Source organism: Lethenteron reissneri, chromosome 9 (assembly GCF_015708825.2).
Source record: "Lethenteron reissneri isolate LAM-NWPU_2019-01 chromosome 9, ASM1570882v1, whole genome shotgun sequence".
Taxonomy (NCBI): Eukaryota; Metazoa; Chordata; class Hyperoartia; order Petromyzontiformes; family Petromyzontidae; genus Lethenteron; species Lethenteron reissneri.
Window position 1 is genome coordinate 8258948 of NC_083787.1, and position 16995 is coordinate 8275942.

Below are 16995 nucleotides of genomic sequence, written 5' to 3' on the forward strand. Positions count from 1 at the left end.
AGGCCTTCGCCCAGCGGTGAATTGATGAAGTGCTGTAGCTGTTCGAGGTTTATTTCGTCACTATCAGTACCGGCTACGTAATTGCAGCATGTATGTAAACATAAGCCACTTTGTGAAGCGATAATTTGTGGCAAGGTCGCTTATGAAAAATAAGTTATTACCTCAGTAGGCTTTTACTAGTAAGTAAAATTTACTTTAGTTTTGTGTATATTTTGAAGTGATTTGATTACCTTTCCTATACTTTGCACCCCTATCGTGTTTTTGTATTGTAACGTTCTGACTCCTTACTGGAAATCTGTGGAAAAAGAGATTTAGAGTTCATTGGATTCCACCATTATATTCTGATTGTGTTGAACTTCTTTCGCACCGTACGTAGCCAACCACGGCGCGCCCACTGACCGACACGACGAGGTCCCTCTTCCTCCGCCTTGTGTTGTTGCTGTGCAAGCTGCTACCGCTGCCTCCACTGCCCCCGCTGCCCCCGCCCCCACTGCGCCTGTGCGATCCGAACGAGGACGATGACGAGCCCATGTTTCCGCGTGCCCGCACGCGGCGCGACGTCGACGACGACGAAGACGCCGCCGCCGCCGCCACCGCCGCCGCCACCACCGCCGCCGCCACCTGCGGCAGCGGCGCCGGAGTCGAGGCGGCGGTGGGTGCAGACGTGGGCACGGAGGAGCCGGGCACCGCCGCCGCGGCGGCACCGTGGTGGTGCCCGTGGTGGTGCCCGTGGTGGTGATGGTGGCCGTGCGGCGCCGGCGGCGTCATGGCGTGCGATGCGCCCAGCCCCGCCGCCTCGCCATCCCAGCTCTCGCCGTAGTCGGCGTAGCAGTGGGTGGCGGCGGAAGCGTCGGCCCCCGGCCCACCGTAGCCCTGCGCCGCCTGGTGGAAGTCGGCCATCGAGTCCACCGAGTGGAAGTCCTTCATGAGGTGGGGCTGCTGAGAGGCATCGGCCGCGTGCGAATCCTTGGCCGCGGTGGAGGTCTCCGGCGAGCTCGAGTAGACGCCGCCCGAGTCTGGACACCCGCACGGCGGCACGCGGCACGTCAACGCGGGCGGCTGTCCCTGTTGCTGCCGCTCGGCTGCTGCCCTCATTGCCCCAAACCACCACCCGCTCGCTGGTGGTTGGCATTTACAATGTATTTATTCTGCTCTTAGAGGTTTACGTCCTTCTCCTGGTCATCTTTGCACGTTTCTCCCTGCCCAGTGTTTTCATTTTCATCAAAAAACATTTTGTAGTCTTTCCCTCATCACATATATTCTCATACCCCTCACTCACTCCTTACGGAATATAATCTCTTAGGACTTAATACAAAAGAATACCTACATTTCTCAAGCTTAAAAAATGTGCATGTCTTCTCAATTTGGACAAAATCTTTAAACATGGTGATACCTGACATTTCATTATATTGTAGAATTTACCATTTAGTGAAACTTCAGTTTCGATAGTTACCCAAGGAATTATTCCAATTAAATGCACTTTACCATTTTACCATCATTCACAGGTCCAAGTGTGCTGATGCCTTTTCTCAAATCTCATATTTAATTATTACCCACAATTAAATTGGAATCTATTCACAGATTTTCTTTTGGTAACTCTCTTCATTCCAAAATAATGAATATCAATCACCTCTCACCTGGTGAAATAAACAACAAACACTCTTTACACTAACCAATTTATCAAGTCTCCCTTCTCAGACAGCTCTTGTATGTTTACATAATGAATATCAATCACAATAAGTGTACCAAAATATTAAACGAGCTTACAAAAACCAAGAACACCCAGTTCAGCTCGCAAAAAGTATAAATCTTGAACTCTTGGCAGACTAAATAAGGGAAAGACAATTAAAAACTGGTACAAAACTATAATTCTTGGAATGCTATAGTGGAGTAATGGTGACCATGCTGGAGTTGTCATGCAGAGGTTGCCGGTTTGATCTCCCGGCGTAGCAGTTGAGACGACGGTGAAAGCATTTACACCATTGGAACCTCATTTGCCAGTAAAAAAGAATACAAATAATATGATAATTGTTTTTTTACCCTTCTATCTGGCAACAAAACTGACACCTTTTTTACAAGGAGTCATGTTTGCATAGACCACAATACCTGCAGTCATAACGCCTTTTGGCATCATCTGGTCCAACCCATGTGAGACTAGGTTCTAAGGAAGCTGTCTCGGGTGTGGACCAATCAACTTCAAGGACAGTGCACATTATCAGAGTTATTTTTTTGTTTGCATTATGACTGCAGGTATTGTGGTCTATGCAAACATGACTCCTTGTAAAAAAAAGGTGTCAGTTTTGTTGCCAGATAGAAGGGTAAAAAAACAATTATCACGACAGTGAAAGTTTCTTAACTCCCTGTTGCTGCCTCTGTCCAGCCGGCAGGAGCAGCGGGTGAATCGCAGTCAATCGGCGGGCCGCTTTTGAGAAGATAAAAATATGGGTACGCCCACCAATTCCAAGATATATCTGGCCAGCGTGGAAGAGTAGGCCAAGTACTCTCTGGAGAGGCTCTCTCGAGGTCGGCCTCCTTCCTTTCCACCAGCAGTGACGTGAGCAAGGAATTGCAGAGATGCACCTTTGTCTTTTAGAAAACTATTCTTACCATTTATACTATATCAAACGTGAAGTGTGCGTGCTCGTTGTAACATACACCAATTGTGTGCACACTTAAACAGTCTACAGAAATTTATGTTAACAATAGGAAACTAACAAAAGAGTGGTTTATGGAAAAGTCAAGGGCATCTGGAATGCATTGGCTCTGTGCCCTTGGCTGTCGTACTCCCACGACCATCGGCACATGAGAGCGTCAACAATCATGAGTTCACATGTCCAATGCGTTCCCCTCCGAGTCAAGGAACCTGCAGTAAAAGCATGCCAATTCCCTCCCTTTATTGCGTCCATTAATTTGTGCAGAGCAGGACGGCCGACTGCAAGAGGTCTGCCCATAAATTAATTTTTAAAGTCCCGCCACAGTTTATACTGCTCGTGATTATGCATCCGCCATTGTACGTCTGAATTTGTAAATAAGAGAACTGAACCACCATGCCGGTTAAACAAAAAATTCAGTAAGAAAATGTGTTGACTGGGTATTGTCCAAATTCATTTAACAATAATATAAATAAGAAAAAGATGTTATTCAATGGTTGTTATTCAACCAAGTTGGAAATTATTTTATTGTAAGAACACACTTACATTTTATGGGTTTTTTTTCATAAAGCGCACTTGTCAAGTTTGTTTAAAGATTTGCTGAGGGTTTCTGCAGTTGTGCTGTTTTTGGGTCATAACACACACAATATGACGCGGAAACACATCTGAGAGGAATTCATTGCAATTTTCCTGACCAAATAAATAATTTTCATTTTTTTGTATTATTATATACTGTATGTGCGTGTGATGAGCTGAAAGGCCATTATGGAATTTTCCTTCGAGATTTCATACACGTTTTACATGCTGTAAATATTAATTCACAGTTGATTTGGGGTTTGTGCCACAACCCGAATCCCAGAAGTGGAAATAATTCATGTTAATTATTATTTTTAAAATATATATGATTTTTTTTTATAAACTGTCTCTAAGTAATATATGGTTACATGGGTGAGTAAGATAACACTGGTCAACAAAAAAAAATTCTGGCCTGGACTTTTGCAGCTGTTTTAGACTAATTTCAGGGTACTGATTCCAAATCTGATCTCAGATTTGCTCTATCACATCTCTTTTTTATGCTATCGGCATACCCCATTTTCATTGATTTTACCAGAAATTAACTCTGTCACTTATAATTGCAAGTTGTTGCGAGTCAGTGACTATTTTAGTGTTAAAATATGGTGCTGTATTTTTAGGATAGTGTGTTTATAATATCATTTTATGTAGATATCCACATTTATTTAATATTTTTCTTCTGCAGTTTTTATTGAAAATGCAATATTTGATATCTCAAAAAAAAACTGATGCCAGATTTGGAATCAGCACCCCAAAATTACCTTAAAACCGTTGGAATACCTTATGCCAGAAAAAGTGTGTTGACCAGTGTAATGAATCTGAATGGGCTCTCACCTCTGGTTTAAGGACGTAAATCAACAAATCAATACCATATAGGAACCTCTACAAGAGCTATCAGCTATGAGATCCTAGAGCTTCTAGAAACCCTTCATCAAGACAGCCACTCTAGTAAATTTGGGATGTTTCTTCCCACGATTTTTAGAATTCTCAACATGTTTCTGGCTTAATAAAATCATTCTCACGACGTTTCGGCCACAACGCAAGCAGCCGTCCTCAGGTGAAACCAGGTCTGTCGAGGCGACAGCGTCTGAATGAAACAGCACACGTGCTTGGAGCATATATATTGCGTTGTGGCCGAAACGTCGTGAGAATTATTTTATTATGTTTTATTTTTATTATTTTATTACTTCCCTTCTACATGACTTTACCGAAAGAACCAAGAAGATGAATCCCTGCAGTCACAAAAGCTTTAAATCAAAATGTCTCTGGCTGTTTTGAATTCTTCACATGTCCGCTAAACTACAATATCATTACATAATCATTCGATTGCCTCCATGTTTTGGGTATTTTCACGTAACCTTAATAACCATTGAATACGAGTCTCAGTTTGTGACACATTGAGTCTTACAAATCCTAATATGCTACAGTTTGGATCTTGAGTATTTCCATTGAGCTTTAAAAAACATAATTACTTCTTAGTTTGATATCACACCATATGATCACACTATTATCAGACACCGCAAGTGTGTGCATAGCATTAGTGCTTAATATCATGAATTATTAAGCGCCAAGTTGTAGCTTCATCTCTTCGTTCCCATTAAAAACGTGAATCACGTTTATAAGGGGATATTTAATTTTGACATATTCAAGATGACCGAAGCATGACAATAAACGGGAATCCAGCGAGAGGAATGGCAATGCTAGTGGACGGTAAGAGAAACATAGTACGACTGAAAACATTACTGATGGAACGGATGAGGAGGAGGCATTAAGAGTGGACAGGGAATAACACAGAAACATCAGCAACAGATGGGATATGATGACAATTGGCAACAGTGGAAAACTTCTGCGGAAAGTTCGGGGACCCAGTGGCGTCCGTAAAGAGGCTGGACATGAGATTAAAGAAGAGAGATGTTTTAATATAAAAAAACTGATGCTAATAATACTCTTATTCGGTGGACTATTAAAGCAGCATCTGCTCTACTCTGATACTGTGTTTATGTTGGTTAGCCATTTAATTGTAGAGACGTTTTTACGATATGTATTCCTAAAATGTATGCTGGCAGTGAATCTTTGCTGAAGACACAAATAACAATTTTATTACATAATTTATGTTGTCAACCACAGCATAAATTACGCTTCTCTGTCACAATAAACTTTTTCCAATAACAATTGGAACACATTCCCTAACCCTAATATTAAGTCAGAGTCAAGCATCTCTTCACTCAAATGAACTTGGAAGGTTCTCCCAACCTGTGCTGGCAGCCCTAAGCCAGTAGATTCATTTGTACGTTCCTATTGTGGGGACCAATCTCTCCACAGGACAACCACTGATGATTTCCTACACAGTTGATCATCTGACCCCTTCAAATGTGAAAGAATATGAACTCACAACTTTCAGATTGTAAATCGAGTGCATTTGCCACAGCAATACCCAACCAGTGTTAGGGGTTGAATAGTAGTAATTGCACGAGTGAAGGTAAAAATAGAGGGGCGAATGCTAGGGCAAGAGTTTGCGCTAAAATCAATGATGGATTCCTTGGCCAAGGCGAATTTCAAAGAAGAGCCATAACAGCTACTCTCTTGCCAAGTCCAGAAGTCAGTAATGCACCTGGGGAATAATAAATAACAGCAGGAGCAGGAAGATGAATTTTTATTCGTTGGGGGGGTGGTGTTGGGTGCTGCTCCAAGACTCGGGAAAACCGATGAACACTGTGAGAGTTATGTGTATCATGGGAGGTTCTGGGGTGATGGAGGATGGCTTGCGTTTGAATAAAACGAGAAGGGCTGGTGGGTAGGCACCGCGTTGAAATGTGGACTGGGGGTTTGAAAGAAGCATTCCAATCTCTGGTCCTGGGGGGACACTGCCAGTGTAAGTCACCGTGATAAAGGTGGGGTCATGAAACAACGGATGACATATATTGACCACAGCACTGAACCGCCCACCGCCAACTAAAATCATGCAACTGTGCAAACAGCGTTACATACTCGAATCAGCTTCAATGTTTTAGCTTAAGTACAATGGCCTTTATGTAGCCAGGGAAACTTTAAAAGGATATTTTAAAAAAAAACATATATACTTATCCAGGAAAGGCTTGCATTGAAATATTTGGACAATTTATATGAAGCATGTGGAAAGAATCAAAGTACTCAGAAAATACACAAATATGAGAATATAACACAAGACCATAAATGGGTCACAAGCCCTATACAGTATATGTATGTATATCTCTTGGCCACCTCAGAGCTAGCGATTTTGGAGGCTCAGTAAATCACGAAATAGGTGCGATCCACTAACACTGCCTCCAAATCATGTATATATAGTCCATCCATGGCTATTTAGTTTCATAATTCAGGTTCAGAAATGTCCTGCATTTAAATGTTTGGCCAATTCCTTTCTAGTAAGTATTTTGCATTACTTTTTTAAGAAGCAAAGCCATCATTTAAGTCACAAGTGTGAGCTAAATTACATAGCCATCTTTTACACAGCCAACATTGGACTCTGCTTGCATTCCTTATTCAATTGTAAGTGATTAAGAGCATGGATAAATAACATACTAAGGATGAAAAATTGGTTGTTTGCAAAGCATTTTGGAACAACTCACCATACCTTACAAGCCTAAGAGAGAGTATGTATACACACTGCAGCCCAATTTTGCCACTAGTCTAGAAGTTTGTACGCCATGTTCAATGTCAACCGTATTGTTAACTATGCACATCATACAATTACGTAATCCCTATATACAGAGTTTGAAATATTGGTGCCGATCTAAAGAATCATGATTATTGCCGTATCACTGCCCTGACACTGCCCTCGACCCAGAAATTATTGTATAACCTTCAACAATGTGAACCGATGCTCATGGTTACATATTTTTTGCAGAAAAACCCACTTTTTGTGTTATTTGTGTCGCAGCAGTTAAATCAGTGACTGATTTCAATCATGAAAACTAGACTCAATCACTGGTTGTTTGGTTCCATAGCTGGCTGATCTATGGACAGTATAACTTCATTCAAATATCTGTCACGATATCAATTTTAGTAAAACAGTGAATTGATCGGTTGAACTTTAAAATTATGAAATATTAATACATTTTTATTTCCACTCTTGATAGATTTTCTGATCCAATGGTGAGATTATGAACAATTAATTTATTTACTCAACAGCTAGTGGGACTCATATCAATCAACAGTTCTAGATTTGAAGCATTCGTGACTGCAAGGATTCATATTCTTAGGTTTTTTCGGTAAAGTCACGTAGGTAAAAAATGTAAATTAATAAAAGTAAAATAAAACAAAACAAAAAAATCACGACGTTTCGGAAGCAACACAAGCCTCCGTCTTCAGCTGTCGTGGCTGTGACGGTTCCACCTGAAGACGGAGGCTTGTGTTGCTTCCGAAACGTCGTGATTTTTTTCATTTTGTTTTATTTTACTTTTATTAATTTAATTTTTTTACCTACGTGACTTTACCGACAGGATCAAGTGGAATGAGCAAGGTCGGTCGAGTCAGGTGATTTAAGTCACGTTGTTGGAATCAGGTAAAATGAATCAAGTGGCACGAGTCATGTGGTTAAGTTGAGCAGGTTTGAATAATGCGATTGGGTAAGGTGATTTAGGTCACATGACTTATCGCATAGAAGTCAGGTGGGTAGGATAGGTGGTATTGGGTCAAGTGGCTGCAGTCATGTCGCAAATTCAAGACGTCATGATCAGGAAAATTACATCCAAGTTTTCATATAATTGTGATCAGGTGGCAAGCGCGCAATCTTCTATGGCGTCACATCGAAAGCCCGGGGAGGTGTAGAGAGACAGCGCGCCGTACTTGCGTCCCGGTAGTCGGCCCCATTGGAGTACGCATCGTGCGTCGCCGCACCGCCGTACGCCTGCTGCTTGAGTGCGCGCAGCTCCGCCTGCACCGCCTGCAGGGCTCGCGCATTGGCCCGCTGCGCGAGTGCGGCTGCCTCGGCCAGCGACACGGCGCGGTCCACTCGCTGGTAGATGAGGTGAAGCAGGTGCTCGGGGTTCGACGGCAGGACACCCTGGCCTCTCACGGGCACAGGGGCCGAGTGCTGTTGCTGCTGCTGCTGTTGCGCGCCCGCCGACACGTCTGCCACAGACGGGCCCGTCAGCGGCGTGCGGTCGCCGCCAAGAGCCCCGGCGGCAGAGGAGGACGGCGTCACGGACTGCGTGGCGTTGAACATGGATGTGCCACCTCCACCGGGCGGAGTGAACACAATGGTTGCACTGAAAGACATCGTTTCCTCCTCGCCCTGCCAAGGGGGGCACAGGGTGACGAGGGAAAAGTCACATAATGTTTGTTATATTTTAATGGGCAACGTATGCATGTTAATTCACGAGGTGTCTCCCTTTATTAATGGGCGAATGAGAGCCCTGCACTGCTTGCTCACACCACTGCTGGCAAACGGGCCTCCACTAGGGGGAGCTTTAGAAAGCCTCTCTTGAGGATATTCCACGCCAACCAGGCATATTGTGAGTGGTGGGAGTAACCCACACTGCATCTCACCACCTGATAATTGACTTTAATCTGGTGTTCCAATGTATTTGTGATTCATCAACACGAGTGCAACACGTGCTCACATGGGCCTTAAATGCAACAGTGGGCCGTGGTCAAAAAAATCCTGATTCACTTTAACCTTACCACATGTGAAAGCATGTTTAAGCAGCGTATCATAACAGTTTACGTATGTGTAAAATTAATGTCACACAGGTAATTTCTAATATACAGGACAATTGTCCTTAAATATCTAAGAAAGCCTCCTTGAGTCTCAAAACACTAAATTTGCAGGTGGGTTCTGCATTGGCACATTTGGCCAATTCTGTTTTAAAAAAGTGCTTGTGGTGTGTGCATTGCTAACATGTGGCATGTTAACATTGGACAATCCGCTGGGCATCACCGTTAAATTCAAACAACGAGTTACTGGCGTACTCGACGCATGAAGGACGCCGTACAACCACATTAGGTCGGGATTGTTGTATCGTAATTCTAGATTTGAAGCTTTCGTGACTGCAAGGATTCATACTCTTAGGTTTTTTCGGTAAAGTCACATAGGTAAAAAAAAAACATTTAAAAAAAATAGAAAAAATTATTATTTTATTTCTATTATTTTTTACTTATTTATAAAATATTAGAAATAATAATAGAAATAATTATTATTTTACTTCTATTATTATTTATATTATTGCGTATTTGTAATTTTTTATTACTTATTTATAAAATATTATAAATAATAATAGAAATAATAATTATTTAATTTCTATTATTTCTAGTATTGTTTAGTATTTACTTTTATTATTTATTTATAAAATATTAGAAATAATAGAAATATTCTTTTATTTCTATTATTATTTATATTATTTTGTATTTATTGTTGTACCGTACTCATGAATCGCGGGCGGGTTCCTCGCCGATTGATTGACAGGCGAGTTGTCAGTAATCTGATGTCACTGTCGCCTCACGTCCCTCTTAACGCCACATTTTACCTCACAGTTTCAAAAACACAAACCAGCCTATTGCACAAAACGTTTAAGGGTTTAAGGGGGTGGGGAAACAACAGCACAAGCAAATGATGCATAAGTTTTGTTTATCATTATAGGCGAATGTGGATATTTTCTAGAATCGTGTTTGCGAAGCGCTCCCCCCCATGTGCCGCGCCGTCCCCTGACTTTATTAGAAAGCGCCTTAACTATTAACACTCTTGCAAGTATATAACAGATACGTTTCGCGTACGTGTTCTCGCACAGCAATGACTGTAAAAGAATAGAAAAAATTAACCGCGTTTTTTTTTAATATCGCATTACAAAAACGCGTTTTATTTAGTTGAGTCGATGTTGTTTTGAACGTCGCCGCTTACCGTAGCTTCGCCGCGTTGCGCAATCACCGCGAGGACTACCTCAAGCCTCGGGCTCTGATTGGTGTAAAAGCGCGGGAAAGTGTCCTCGCCCCCACCAGGTTCAATCGAACACCCCCTCCCCCCGCAAAGCAATGATCGATCCACTGCTGGATATTTAAGACCGAAACAACATGATTTATCCACAAATCAGACTAACGCCTGATGATGCTCGTTGCAATTATTGGTACTCAAATTGTAGTAAATGTTGTGGATTCGCTCTCCGACACACCGGTGTGCTGTACTCGTTCCGTTTACGTGACAAACCTTAACTACTAATTGACTGTGACGGGTTTAACGACACTTTCATGTACGCAATCGAACCTAACAAAAAAGACCCCCCCCCCTCCATCTATTATGGATAAGGTCTCAGCTTGTAGCAATCTTTCTCGTGTGTGGCCTTCAACCTCGGATGGTGGACGGGCTCGCACACGTGCGTTCGTGCCACCTTTGGGGCCACGTTACAGCACAGTATAGCCACCAACAACCAAATTGCGTAATAGTCCAGACGGTATTCCTAATTTTTCGATTTGAAGCTTTAGTGACTACAGGGATTCATATTCTTGGTTCTACGTGACTTTACCGAAAGAACCAAGACGATATTCAGAATGTTCCACGTGGCCCTCTGTGTCTCAATGCAACCCCCCCAAGCATGATTCTCTCCGTGCTGTGAAAGTCGCTTTGTTAAACTGAGTTTATTATGACTCTTAGGTTCTTTCGATGAAGTCAAGTAGGTAAAAAAAGAATAATGAATGAAAATAACTACATTATTTTATTATTTTAACCTACGTGAAAGAATACTACTAAAATAATAAATGAAAATGTCATTATTGCGTTATTTTTATAATAAAATAACTAAATTCTAAACTAAATTACTATTTTATAATAAAATAACTAAATTACTATTTTATTTTTACCTACGTGACTTTATCGAAATAACCTAAGAGTATGAATCCTTGCAGTCACGAAAGCTTCAAATCTAGAAATGAATTTATTATTATTTTTCGCACACTTTTCGGCTTTTGTTTAGCTTTATCCGCACACGTCAGTCATAAATAAACCTACACAAAATTCATCGTCTTCTATGTGCGTTAGATCTACATGTTCCCCGGGCTGTGGTGAACATTCGAAGCTTCCTGAACGATACAATTTTAAACAAATGATGCACCTGCAATTACTCTGTAAATGCTTTCCAACAAACGCGTGTCCTGATCAGCTATTGTGTCCCATTTGCTACATAGCACATCTCGTATAGCAATACAGCTTTACACTCAAATCATGTCCTTTTATCCTGGATCAATCTCGACGAGAACCCACAACTACCATCATCAGACAGGATGCTTTTCAACCCTATTCGGGAAGCATTAAGAACACCACGGTAGTGGTTAAGCGCGTTGATTGCAAAACGTTTCAAAATACAGTACAACTTGAAAGTGTACGTTTTTTTGTTATATAAACTTAACGAAGCTTCAAAGTCATCTTTGTAGGATATAACCGGCACATATTGCCTCGGTGTATGGCTGGCGAGACGAAAGCTACTGGTTAATTTTAGACTTCAAACGTTCGTGAGTGCAGGAATTCATATTCTTGGTTCTTTCTGTAAAGCCACGTAAATAGAAAACTGGTTAATGTTTGCGTGAAGATATACTTTGATTGACGTCTTGAGAACACTTGGAAATATTTAGTTGACGTGAATATCTTGAGCTCAAATGGCATTACGGTTCATCTAGAGGTTGATAAACGAGTTTAAATCAAATCATGCATTTTATCTTCTTGGTTCTTTCGGTATTGTCACGTAGAAGGGAAATAATAAAATAATACAAAATACAATTCTCACTGTGTGTTTTATTATGTTTCATTATTTTATTATTTCCCTTCTACGTGACTTTACCGAAAGAACCAAGAAGATGAATCCCTGCAGTCACGAATGCTTTATAATCAAATCATGCATTTTAGTTTTAACGCCTCTTAACTACACAACTAATCACGCTACGAAAAGTCCCTTGGGGTTGTTATTGATCCTCTTAATCTCTATACCCACTGGATGTGTCCGATTGCAACAGGATTCTAATAAAAAGCGGTTATTGAAGTGATAAAGGCTTCAGAAAAATGTGATTAAATTATAAACCGTGTAGCAAATCCATACCGATTATACCACATTTCCATCACGCTTATAATCGGGACATCTATATGTACACGTCTTTTGACAAATGAACTAAGGATGCAACTTAAAAGCGGTTAAGTTCACGAGACTCTAAACCCTGAATTCAGACTCCAGACCACGGCTGACATCAGTGGCAAGTGCCGTCTGAATCGCTTCGGTAAATTCAACCAAACCCGCACCTACCAGCGATAAGTATTGCACATAAGCATCGCCCTACATAAACATAGAACACAAGTACTATTCTTTGGTTCTTTTGGTAAAGTCACGTAGGTAAAAAAATTATAATAGAAATAATATAAATACAACAGTTTTATTTCTATTATGTCGAAATAATAAAAATAATAGAAATAATAATAGAAATACAAAATATATTTCTATTATTTCGAAATAATAATAAAAATAAAGAAAAATATATTATTTCTATTTTTTTTGCCTACATGACTTTACCGAAAAAACCTAAGAGTATGAATCCTTGCAGTCACGAAAGCTTCAAATCTAGAATTAACACAAGTACTCTTTGGTTCTTTCGGTAAAGTCACGTAGGTATCAAATAAAATTAAATCACGACGTTTCGGGCGCAACACAAGCATCCGTCATCAGGTGTGGGGACAACCACAGCAATAAACAATTGCTGAAGTGGATATTTTATAACTACGTGAAGAACCAAAGAGTATGGATCCCTAAAGTCACGAAAACTTCAAATCTAGATATAGACATAAAGTAGCCTTGCAGTATTCTTAGTCGATTGAGTTGTGCACCTACGTTGAACTTCTTTCGCACCGTACGTAGCTAATTGGCGGTGCGCGAGAGATATGGGGTTACTTTAAGCAGCACATTATTCAATAATGTCTTGATCTGGACTGTCCACAACTACTTAACTTCAACCGTGATGATCGGTACAAACTGAGTAATCATTGGAAAGATGTTATTAACCATGTAAAAAACATTTAACTACGCATATTTGTACCATCTTATTTGACAGGTACCATTCTACTTTAGTGATAGGTTTTTACCCTTTCAACTGGTACAAAAACTGACACCTTTATACAAGGCATCATGTTTGCAATAACCACAACACAAGCAGTCAAAATGCAAACAAAAAGAAACAACTCTGATAATGATATGCACTGTCCTTGAAGTTGATTGGTCCACACCCGAGACAGCTTTTCTTAGAGCCTAGTCTCCATACTTTACCGAGTGTTGACATCCCCAGCGTTTAACAGTACTGCTTTCATCTTCTTGGTTCTTTTGGTAAAGTCACGTAGAATCGAAATAATAAAATAATAAAAATACAACTTCTTTTTATTTTATTATTTCCATTCTACGTAACTTTACCGAAAGAACCAAGAAGATGAATCCTTGCAGTCACGAAAGCTTTAAATCGAAATTTAGTACTGCTTTCTTTTGTTTATTATCAGCTGACACCGGCCACAATCCCGAGTCGATGTGCACCAATTGTTCTATTTTAACCCCGTCTCCCCACCGGTCCATTCCCTGACTACCACAGTCAGATAAGCCCCTCCCCCCTCCACTAGTATATAAGAGCTCGTCTCTTGGATTTCTCTTCACTTGATAAATTTAGCTGTGACGGTCCCACCTGAAGACGGAGACTTGTGCTGCCTCCGGAACGTCGTGATTTATTTTATTTCTATTATCTCTATTATTTTTATTATTTATTTTTTTACCTACGTGACTTTACTGAAAAAACCAAAGAGTATGAATCCTTGCAGTCACGAAAGCTTCAAATCTAGAATTACTTACACAAGTTGTATGGATGGTGATCCCCGATCCCAAGCTCTATCCAGGCTCAACGCTGTTTAAGCTTATGAGGTCTGCTGAGATTGAGTACATTGTTGGTGATTTGCTGATTGTTTTATATAAAGACGGGATTACTGACGCATGTAATTATCTGCGCCGCATCGCATTTACAGTATAATTGTACAATAATGTCCACAAAAACAACCTCTGTACTTTTACCGAGTCAAATGTAAGGGGGATTGAGACCATTTAAATCCGCACCATCGTGGTGAAGTTTGGGTCAAACAACCGTGGAAAGGCCTTCACCCACAACGAGTGAATTTGACAAATATAGCTAAATGGGCGAATCAATCTTTGGCTTAACTGCATATGTCCAGGCCCTGAGTGAAGCATATGAAAGCATTATTATGACGTCCCCATAATGTAAAAAGCCAATGGTAATTTCCACTCTCATATCGCTTTAAGCAGACGCTGCCAATCCGCGTGCATGCGGCTCAGCCGTCTCCGTACACTGGACATTGAACGCGTACAGCAGTGGAGGTCGAGGCTGGGGGGGGGGGACAGGGCGGGGCTTCCTCAAAAGTAGGCGGCGCCCACCAAGGCAACGAACCAATCGCGAACGAGACGAGCGTAGCAAGCCCCTCCCCCCGCCGCACCCACCAATCACAACTAAAAATAAATTAACGAGATAGCCAATCAGGAGCGGACATCCCTCGCGGCGGCTACGCCCCCCCCCCACTCCGTCACACCCCCCCCCCGCCTCACACACCCGGCGATCGCAAGAGTTGCATGCCGCGCATGCGCAGTGCGCGTGATCGCCGCCCCTCGTATACAGAGCACTTCGCGGCCGGCGAGGAAATAATAGTAGCGATATAAATAATGAAAGAGCGCGGCAACGCAACATAAATAATGAAATAATGCGGCGAAATACCACCTCCAGCGCACGCACACACACCAGACCGGGGGGGGGGGGGGGGTTGTGTGTGTGAGACTCGCAGAGAGAGAGAGTGCGCGAGGGAGAGCGAAGAAGAAGAGACGGTCACACAAGCCCAATACATACGCACGTCAGGCCCCGTAGCCCCCCTCCTCTGTCCGCAGCTTGATGTCGCCCCCCCACCATACGAGACGTTTGGGGGGCTTCCCCCCCCCCCTTCCGTCGCTCTCGTCTCGGTTTCTCTCTCGTCCGGTGCCGGCGCAGAGGCGAGAACGTGGAGGCCAAAGTAGAGGAGTTGCGTGCACACGAAAGCGAGCGCGCGCGCGAAAATGGCCGAATGCACGCGCGAGGGCAGTGGCTGAGCGCAGTGTACACAGCGCGTGTGAGCTGTTTGGGGGGCCCTAGGGGGGCGTGCGAGTGGGCGAGCTGACGGGCTGGCGGGAGGGCCCTCCCGCGTGTGCACACACACGCGGGAGGGTTTTGGTGGCTTTTGCTAACCCGGTGTACGAATCGGTGGGTGTTGTTGTTGGTGTTTGTGGTTGGTTGTTTGTGGTTGATGGACTTTGTGGGGGACGGGGGTTGTTGTGTGGTAGGTTGTACAAAAATGGGTACACGTTCGGTTGAAATTTGACGTTGGTTTTTGATGATAGATTAGATATTAGCTTGGCTAGCTTAGTTTAAAGTTGGGTTATTTTTGCGAAAATTTTGTTATGCATTTTTTAAATAAGTATTCACATTTGCGGTATGTAAAGTCATTTGATTTTTTCAATTAACATTTGTGGTTTAGACTTTTTCCATTCAACTTTTATTTATAAAAAAAAAATTATGAATTCTTAATATTATGTTCCTTCCTCGTTTCATCATGAACGCAATTATTTTTTTAACAATTTAGCGATTTTTTTAATGTTCATGATAAACGTATGTTTTCAAATCAGGATTCAAATTGTTTATTTATATGTTTGTAAAACCCATCAAACATGTGCTGTGTATTTGTGTATTCGTGTTCTTCACGCTGTGGATGACGATTACAAATTACGTAGTGAACGTCAATTGTAAATAACCAAATTTGACAACATATACAGCCATATACACAGCGGAGAAGTTTGCTTATAGTAAGATAAACATAAGTGCCCGAGTACACATGAAACGCCAAACTACCTAATTAATAATAAATCACTTTAGTTGTGGCTGGGCGTGTGTTGTCGAATTTGAAAGCGAACAAAACACTGAAACGAATAATCAAATTTAAAAAAAGTTTCACTGTATTCGCGAGCGACCGTCGTCCGTCCGCGGTACCTTGGGATCCCCCTGTTTGGTGTGCAAACACAACGTATCGCAATGGGGTGATCTCATCCCATCCCATGCGCCACTGCACGTGTCTCTGCGTGTGCATTCCACGCACAGTCATTCGCCCCATGCCACTCGCACGCTTACCTGCTGTTTGCGTGGTGCTTTGGTGTATTGGTGTTGGCGTTATTAGTGTGCAATCAGCGACGGTGGTATATTGGTGGTGTATATGTCCATAATATAAGTTCAGCCATAATGCACAGTTTTGTCCCGTGACCTGTCTTAGAGCTTTCCTCGCTTCCCACGTGGCCTCGAAGTGTACCTAGCCTGGCACAAGCGCTGTGGTGACGTCCTTGAGTGGCGAAAGGCGGCTATTCTGTGTGTACATACGGGAAGATGGCATGGTTAGAGATTCAATGCTGGTCAGTTTCACAATTTCGACATTTCAGACACTTTAGAAACGTGGATAAATATTCGTACTTGTTGAATCACGAAGCGGCGTTTTACTTGTCACGCAATTACGTGTCATGCGAGCACGATTGTAATTGAAATATAAATATAATTGCCTAATGATGAAATGTCCTTTTACTTGGGTATGCCATGCCAACCAATTACCACTGTAATTAATGCCGATTAAAATAATGTGTTCTCACCTTACTCGATAAGAGTTAGACTTATCAGACCAGTGGTGAATACAAGGAGGGGCATCAGCCAACAG

At 42.0% G+C, this 16995-nt stretch overlaps 1 protein-coding gene across 2 annotated transcripts in view; it reads right to left on the reverse strand.

Annotated features, from left to right (window-relative positions):
* LOC133339364 (uncharacterized protein C14orf93-like) overlaps positions 1-15334 on the reverse strand; it is a 28635-nt gene extending 13301 nt beyond the window's left edge. Inside the window, exons 1-3 of one of the 2 annotated variants that reach the window (XM_061547499.1) lie at positions 15121-15334; positions 8049-8496; positions 400-1016 (exon numbers count right to left, since the gene is read on the reverse strand). In XM_061547499.1, the coding sequence (XP_061403483.1) occupies positions 400-1016; positions 8049-8481 (1050 nt within the window). In that variant the 5' untranslated portion in view covers positions 8482-8496; positions 15121-15334. Of the gene's footprint in view, positions 1-399; positions 1017-8048; positions 8497-14059; positions 14173-15120 lie in introns of those variants that run through there. The other variant, XM_061547508.1, reaches the window with a different exon arrangement.
* Between the last annotated feature and the right edge of the window lie 1661 nt (positions 15335-16995).